The 8,624-nt window shown below is 44.7% G+C and overlaps 1 protein-coding gene across 1 annotated transcript; it reads right to left on the reverse strand.

Annotated features, from left to right (window-relative positions):
- Positions 1-1,998: 1,998 nt before the first annotated feature.
- Positions 1,999-6,943, reverse strand: FOXI2 (forkhead box I2). Its single transcript, XM_061637695.1, has 2 exons — positions 6,370-6,943; positions 1,999-2,549 (listed from the first exon to the last, which is right to left on the reverse strand). Exons 1-2 carry the CDS (start codon positions 6,941-6,943, stop codon positions 1,999-2,001), a joined length of 1,125 nt encoding a protein of 374 aa, XP_061493679.1.
- Between the last annotated feature and the right edge of the window lie 1,681 nt (positions 6,944-8,624).

Raw genomic sequence — 8,624 nt, forward strand, 5'->3', positions numbered from 1 at the left:
ATCTTTAATCCCACATACACAAGAATTGACTGTGGCTATGCAGTGCCAGAGCCAATACCTATTTACTTGGAAGGAAGTCCTACTCAGGGGTGTAGTCATCCAGGGTCTCAGGGGGACTTAGACCCCTTACCTTTTGGGGAGCAGGGTCCCAGCAGGGTCCCAATGTTTCCAGTATCCTACAGGTCCATCAGCATGAAAGAGAGTTAGCCACCGAGAAGAATTTTCTAACATGCTTTCTAGTCCTTTCCTGCTGATTGGTGCCAATCAGAGGGGGTGAGTCAGGAACTGAGGAATACTCTTTTCGGCAGCTAACACACTCCCTTTTCATGTTGATTGGCTCCTAGGAACGTCTGTTGCTGTGGGAGAAGACATTAACAAGTATCTCATTCTCAACCCAGCAGTGCAAAAAAAAAGGATGAGAGGGGGTGTGGCTGTGACTAACATGAAGGGACCCTGCACTTCTGAATTTGCCACTACACTACTGGTTCTACTGGAAATCCAGTGCTACAGCATCCCTGATAAGTGGTTATCCAGCTTTTGTTTCAAAACCTCTGATGAAGAAGAGGCCACTGCCTTCCGTGGCTCATATTCCTTTTCCTTGTAATTTTAAACCCATTGGTTTGGATCCTCCTGCTCTGGAGCAAGAGAGGGCAAGTTTGCTCAGTCATCTGTGTCACAGTCCTTTTGTTGTTGCTTGGCAGATTCCAAGATTGAAGATGGTATTCAATGCTAATTCTACTCAGAGTAGACCTATTGAAGTTCATAGACATCTAACTTAGGTTCATTTTTCAATGGGTCTACTCTGAGTAAGATTTAGTTTAATACAGCTCTGAATCCTGACACTGAGCAGGCGTTTGGGGTTCTAAGCATTGGCAAGCTCTGCTTCAATTTGAAAATTAAATAAATGCACCATAAAACATAATAAAAAACCAATGTTTGTGTGAGCATTTGAGACAACTTTAGAGGCAGCATTTTATTTTGTTCATTGCATAGATCAACAACATGGCAGTAATGTACACTTAATTAGAAAACTCTAAAAGGAGTCTCTGATATTTTCCAAAATACAGTTAAACTGATTGGGTTCTATCAGATACAGCTATTACATAATACATTTCAAAAAAGCCCTGTGCTGTAGATTAGTGCATTTGTTAAATTAAGGATCTAAGGCCACAATGTAGAGAATCAACATTGTAAACAAAGCTACTAAATAAGAGTGGAGAAGGTAAGTGAAATCAGTAAAATGGATCTTAGCACAGTTCCTTAGCAAGTGCCATTGAAGCCAACAGGACTTGCTTTCAAGCAAACACGTTAAGAATTACATTGTGGGGGGAGTATTCTGGATTGTACTTGGCTGGGAGTACATTCATTGGTTTTTTAATTTGTAGTAAAGCTACTGTTTTAAGGCACAGAAATACACTGTTGTACAGGGCAGACTGAAGACATTTATTTTGGTGCAAGAGGTGTGGGGAAACAAACGGCACCTCCTGCTGCCAACTAGCAGGTGGTACAATCAATCTACCAGGAAAATTTGACAGTGGATTGTATCTTGTGGATCAGATCTTCTTATGCCCAGCTGAGCCTCTACTAAGGAATCACTTTTACTAGTGCCAGATGGTTGCATCAGGATGAACCCTGATCTACAGTGATATATAGCAACGGCAGTGCTACCACCATTTGTTGTTGTTTAGTTGTTGTTTTTTAAGAGAATGAAAAAGAGAACCAGAGAAAGGAAGAAAGACAGAAGGTAGAGAGAGAGAAGGAGAAAGAATAAAGGAACAATAAAGGAACAAGAACAGAAAAAGGAAAAGTGGGAGAAGGAAAATTGACCCAATTAATAGAGTTTAAAAGTGAGTATCTTGTATATTGGGGCTAAGGGCAGGCCACAGGTCTGAAAATGTTGAAGACTACTAGCCTGTTGAATATAAAGCAAAATGTCTATGCACTCAAAAAAAGCTGCTTATGGGGTTTACTTCAAACAAAGGCTATTTCACTGTTACATTAAACTTCTGTCCCTTCTCTGCCATAAATCAGATTGTTCACACTGAAAGTGCCCAGGACGGGGGTACTGAGCCAGCTTGACTGTCCACTGGCACCCGGATAGTAATTCATCCTAGAGTGGGATTGAGAACTGAGTTCGAATCCTGAAACTGGGTTGCTGTTGGAGGCAGGGCAAGAGCTCAAGCCTGGCCCATTCTGCCTCCCAGGTGTCAATTCGGCACCTGGCCCCCCAGAAAGCTGCCTGGGAAAGCCATTTCGGCCATGGGCCACAGCATTCATGGTGGAGACACACATGGAGAAACAATGGCTAGAGTTCAGGCTGGGGGATCTGCAATCATTCATAGGACTAGAAGAGCACAGCAATTCAGCAGAGCCCAAGTTATGGAGTTCTGGGGCTTGTTGGGCAATGCAGCTCTTGCTTTTGTCTTCCACTTTGTTAGGGGCTCCAGACCCATTAGCTAGGTCAGATCGCCTTTTCCTCTTCCTCCTGAAGTTGCCATTATCAAACATCTTCTCACAGTTAGGATCCAGGGTCCAATAATTGCCTTTACCTATGAACCAACCAAACACATGTGGATTTAAGAGGCAGGCAGAGAAATTTTTTAAAAGTGACACATTTCTGAACAACCTGGGCAAATGGGTCAGAAAAAGAAGCAGTAAACAGCCATCATCAGGTGAATGACTAACGCATTTTAGAGACGTTGACTACAGTGTAAGGTTTTTTTCATGTAAAGGGTGATATTCATATTCAATGTAGAACTCTGGACTTGAGTCAACTGATTTCAGTAGTTCTATGACTATGACAGGCTGCAATCCAATATTCACTTACCTGGGAGTAAGTCCCATTGAACCCAATGGAGCTTACTTCTGAGTAGGCAGGTATTGGATTAGATATCAGCCAATATGCTGTGGAAGTAGGTGTAAAGTTGCTGTTCTCAAAAAGCCACTTATCTTCAAAAACAATTCAGTCAAATCATCAGGCTTATGCTAGAGAAAGTAAATGGTGGACCTCAACAGGGCTTCAGGGATATTAACCTGGAATGTGGGATTTAGAAATAACGCTCAGGCACTGTACCCAAATATGGAAGCAACCCATATTAAAATATGTGGGTCTTTATTTCCTAATAAATAAATACCCTTTATTTCCTAGCAAATAAATAAATACTGTCCCTTCTGGAGATGGTATTCATGATAGATGTTATAATGTAATGCCCATCTTTTATTCTACTATTTAATTGGATTAGTTTGATTATCCTTTCCTATCATGTCATATTCAATAAATACCTTCAAACATATATACTGAGGCATATATAATATTGATAATAATCTATAAGATTATCATGTCAAAACAATTGCTAATAGGACAAAACACCCATGAATCAAGCCACAAACTGGTGTGCTCATGCTTGCAGTGTTCTGCTGGTTTAATAATAGTGATGATAATAAACATTTGTATGGTGATTTCAGGGGTACAAAATACATCATATCTAGTTGCAATCTTTACACAATCCTGTAAGGCAAGCCAGTATTCACTCCCATATGACAGATGGGGAGACCGAGGCTGAGAGTGGCTCATCTAATGCTACCTGGTGAGTTCATAGCAGATGCAAAATTTGAACTGGGATGTTCTGATTCACAGCTCAGTCTCCTCAAGTCCAATCGTATCCATGTTGTTCACTCCTATTAAGTCAAATGGGACTTTTTTCTCTAGGTACGTGGGCATAACATTTCAGCCTTAGCTACAACATGGCATCGTCTTTGGTGATAGCCACTAGAAATGCTTCTGTGACTGCACACCTCACACCAGTGGCAGAGTTTCATGTTAACCTACTCTTGGAATATCTATCAGTAGTTACAAGGTCCCAAGGGAGACAATAGTATATATGCAGCACATGAAAGATTGGAGCTAAGGTCATTTTCACGCTTGACAACACACTTAGTGGGAATAAGCACCACTGAACGCAGTGGGGCTTCTGTGTAAACAGGCATAGGATTAGGCTGTAAAAAAATTATGACTTTACCTGTATCTGGAGTACAAATGCAAAAGTTACATTGGCTAAAGTGTACACTTGATTTACTTCCTTTACCACGTGAATAGCATTCCTATACGCACACAAATAAAAACAAGAGCTCATCAAAGGTGCTTTTAGCATCATGTGTGATAGCGTAGTTGCTTTCATTCTGCTGCTCAGTAATACCCTGGGTAAAACACCCCTTTCCATAGTAGTAGCCTTCATACTCCATTACTCAATTCAAAGGAACATGATAATACAGCCACTTCTTTCATCTCAGCAAAGGGGCAAATCAGAACACAACAGCAACAGTTGTCTCCTCTCTAAAAGATGCACTATTTATTTACTATGGAAGATACTGTGGGATTTTGAAAAAGTGGATGGAAACACTTTTGGATGTCAATGTGGCTTCATACAAGCTGGGTATAGTCCTGCACTACTATGCTCAACCGGAATTTTGACCACTGACATCAATGGGAGCTGGATAGCAATATCCACTGACTTGAAAGACAAGTGTTCTTGGGCGAACCAGTTTAGTGTAGTGGTTAGAGTTTTGGGTAATGACCTGGGAGACCAGGGTTCAAATCCCCACTCAGCCATGAAGCTCACTGGGTAACCTTGGGCCAGCCATTGTCTCTCAGCCTAACCTATCTCACAGAGGTGTTGTGAGGATAAAACACGAAGGGGGAGAACTATGTATGTCTCCCTGAGCTCCTTACAGGAAAAGTTGGAATATAAATGTGATCATTATCCTGATACTTTCCACTGCTACATTCCTCCACGTAATAGCATGAAGAAAACTTCATGGAACAAGCAGCCATCTCCATGATCTCGGCAGCAGATTTTTGAGGCTGGCTCAGTTACACCACACAATCCTATGTACCCTTACTCAGAAGTAAGCCCCCCTGTCTCCAATGGGCCTTTCTCCTGAATGAAGTATGTTTGGAATACACTTTTACATGGGGGAATTTACAGAGCTTGGAAAAGTTACTTTTTTGAACTACAACTCCCATCAGCCCAATCCAGTGGCCATGCTGGCTGGGGCTGATGGTAGTTGTAGTTCAAAAAAGTAACTTTTCCAAGCTCTGGGAATTTAGCAGTGGGCACCTGCCCTTGTCTGCAAGCCAGTGTGTTAATAACACAGCTGTGCGCTCCAATTCCAAGCACATTACCAGCTTTCAAGGGGAACAGTTTCCAGGTAGCATGTTGAAAGTCAGCCATCAGAAGGAAGTATAGGCTCGTATTCCTTTGACTGGCCATTTCCATGCATCTGCTAGAGGAGATGCCTTACCAAGGGTGTTGGGATGTTTAAAGAGTAGTAAAAGCCCCCCCCCCAATGCATCCTAATCAATAAATGTAAAGATTTTTGTAAGTTGTAGTAGTTATAATGTAAAGTAACCCAAATTGCTTGGTGATAAAATTTTTAAAAGCAGCATAGGCCCTGCTCACTATCTTAAAAGAAGAGGAAGGAGATTTATTTGGGATAAACTAGGGTGAGGAGATGGATTTGAGTTCGAATGGTGCCTGTGAATACAGAATCACCAGGTGACATTTGTTCAGCATGAGGAATTTATTTATTTATTATTAAATTTATATCTTACTCTTCCTCCCAAAAGGAGCCCAGGGCAGCAATGAGTAATGTACACCTTAGTAATAAGCAATGTACACCTGAGAACTAGTTGATGATGGACAGCCAAACATCTTTAACATAACTGATACATTTGTGCTCTGTATTAATTAATCCAGAATATAATAAATAAATAAATAAATAATGTCCAGACCTTTATCTTCTACTGTCAAAATATCTCCAGTTTAGAATTCCGATCTGCACATGGAAGGGGGGAGACTTTTAAACTACCCTATATGGCAGGATAGTGAAAGCATGGATCCAGCGTGTCTTAAGAATACATCTGCTCATGAAAAGGTGGGAAAACATCTATCCTTTAATCGATCTGACTGACAGGACAGAGCGCTGAAGACTGCTATCTTAATCCCACACTAGGGAACAAGCCCCAATGGACATAGTGAAATTTATTCTCGAGCAAACATCTGTTGGATCGCGCTGCATGGCCACACCTGCAAGACAACTACTACTCGAAGGAGTCAGTTCCATTGAACTCTGGAGTTCTAAGTCACCTTGCGCTGTGAAATATGCCATTGTGGGTGTCTCATGCGCCTTCAAACGTCTTGAGCGTGCATCAGTAATCCTGACAATGGAACAAAATAGACACGGCTTTCCTGAAGCCATCTCTCTCGTGTCCCTAAATAACCAGGGTGCGCGAAAGCGAAGTCCTCGCCCTCTCTTTAGTAGCTACCAGCCGCTACTAGGAGGGATTGGCGCCAGCCGCGCCTTCCTTACCTGGATCGTCGTCGTTCCTGGGCACCTTCTTGAAGCAGTCGTTGAGGGAGAGGTTGTGGCGGATAGAGTTCTGCCAGCCGGCCTTGCTCTTCTTATAGAAAGGGAAGTTGCCGGCCACGTACTGGTAGATCTGGCTCAAGGTGAGCTTCTTGTCCGGCGCGCTTTGGATGGCCATGGCGATGAGCGCCGAGTAGGAGTAAGGGGGCCGCACCAGCTTGAAGAAGTCCTGCTGCCCGGCCAGGGAGAGCCAGTTGAGGTCGGTCCCTGCCGAAGGGGCAGCCAGGAGCTGCCGGGCGCCAGCCCCATAGGCCGAGGGCAGGAAGGAGGCGGAGGCGGCAACAGCCCCGTTGGGCCCGGCTAGGTAAGGGTTGGGCGGCATGGCTGACCCATTGAGCCACAGGTAAGGGGTGCCGCCGCCCACGCCGCCCGATTCCCCCAGGCTGTAACCTCCGGGGTGGGCTTGGGGTCTCTGCGCGTGAGGGGGCTGGAAGAGGCTGAGGTTCTCGCAGTAGACGGCGGCCACGTCCAGTATCTCGTGCGCGTTGGGGGGCTGCTGCCCCTCCAGAGCGCTCATCCTAGGACCCACGGCTCGCCCTAGACGGACCCACGAGCGGAGGCGCTGAACCCATGGCCGAGCGCCCACAAGCCGCCGAGAGCCAGCGGACTAGGAAGGCAGCGGGGCAGCGCCGCCCACTCTCCGGTCCAGATTGCAACCCCCTCTCCTGCAAGGCACAGATGATCTACCCCCCCCCGGCCCTCGACATCCCTCCCACACCACCACCTACAGCCAAGCGGCGCCAAGCTCAACACTGCCCCGTCCCCAAACCCCAGCCTCCTCCCCCCACCTCCTCAGAAATCCTTGGCATACATGGCCCTTTTTCACCATCTCCTCCCAAGAATCCAGGGACCGCCAGCCTCGGCCCACGTTAGAAGGGAGGTGACAGAGCTCTTCACTAGAGACTGGCTACAATCCTTCATGCACGGGAAGAAAGGCAATGGCATTCCTCTGTGGTGTTTGTCCCAGCACCTGTTATTCAGTGATACACTGTCACTGTATGTAGAAGCTCCATTTAGCTATTCTATTCTCTGATAGAACTTGCCCATTTTTAAAAAAGCTAGTGGATATGGTGTAGGTTACAGCGCAATCCTGTCCTTGTCTAGCTAGAAGTAAGCCCCACTGGGTAAATGGGTACAGAGGACTGCAGCGTTAATCGTACTTTCTTTTTGTCTGCCCTGAACAAATGCACATCACCTTCACTGGGTGACCCAAGCTCTATAGAAGAAGAGAGGAAACATCTATTGATCTACTTCAAAGATAAATGAAGGTGCTGTGAAGAGAGCAGTGGTGCAGTGGTAAACGTTGACAGGCAGGAGCTCATCATTACGATCCCTGTTGCAAGAATGGGGAACCTGTGGGCCTCCCTTGGGAAAGGGCCAGAGCGCAATGGTAGCACAGCTGCCTTGCATGCAGAAGGTCCCAAGCTCAATCTCTGGCATCTCCAGGTAGGGCTGGGAGACACTCCTGCCTGAAGCCTGGAGAGCCGCTGCCAGTCAGTGTAGACAATACTGAGCTAGATGGGCCAGTGATCTGACTCAGTATAAGGCAGCTTCCTATGTTTCTAGATGTTGCTGGACTCTTAACTCCCAGCAGCCCCAGCCAGCCTGGCAAATGGCCAGGGCTAATGGGAGTTACAGTCTAACAACATCTAGAAGACCACAGGTTCCCCATTCCTGCTAAAAGCCACAAGACTATGTGTACCCCTAGGTTCCTAAGAAAGACTAAATAGCAAGTTTTATTATTGTTTGTGGTATAATCCACAATTCCTATATTTCCTGGAAGCATGATCCACTGAACTCAGTTACAGTGAGTTCCTGTACATGCAATCCCATATATGTATGCATAGGTTCAATTTGTAAAACCCTCTGAGGTTTAATAAAGGATCTTCAACCAACTGCTTTCAACCAACTGCTTTCAATTAAAAAGGCAAACAATCTTACAAAGAAGTGTTACCATTAAAGCTGCTAACATGAAGAGGAACCCCATCAAAGAAAAGATGAATCCAGCCTCTGCTTGATTATTTTCCTCATTCTCTAACTTCCTCTGTGTTAACCTGTCACAAACAATAGTAAAACTTGTAAGCCTCCTTATCACCTCAAATCAAATCAAATCAAGCAAGGACAGTCTGTTAATTGTTCTGGTGATCCATCATCACTCCTGTTCTAAAATAAGTCTTGGAGTTTACTTCCCCCCCATT

This window comes from Rhineura floridana, chromosome 7 (assembly GCF_030035675.1).
Source record: "Rhineura floridana isolate rRhiFlo1 chromosome 7, rRhiFlo1.hap2, whole genome shotgun sequence".
Lineage (NCBI taxonomy): Eukaryota > Metazoa > Chordata > Lepidosauria > Squamata > Rhineuridae > Rhineura > Rhineura floridana.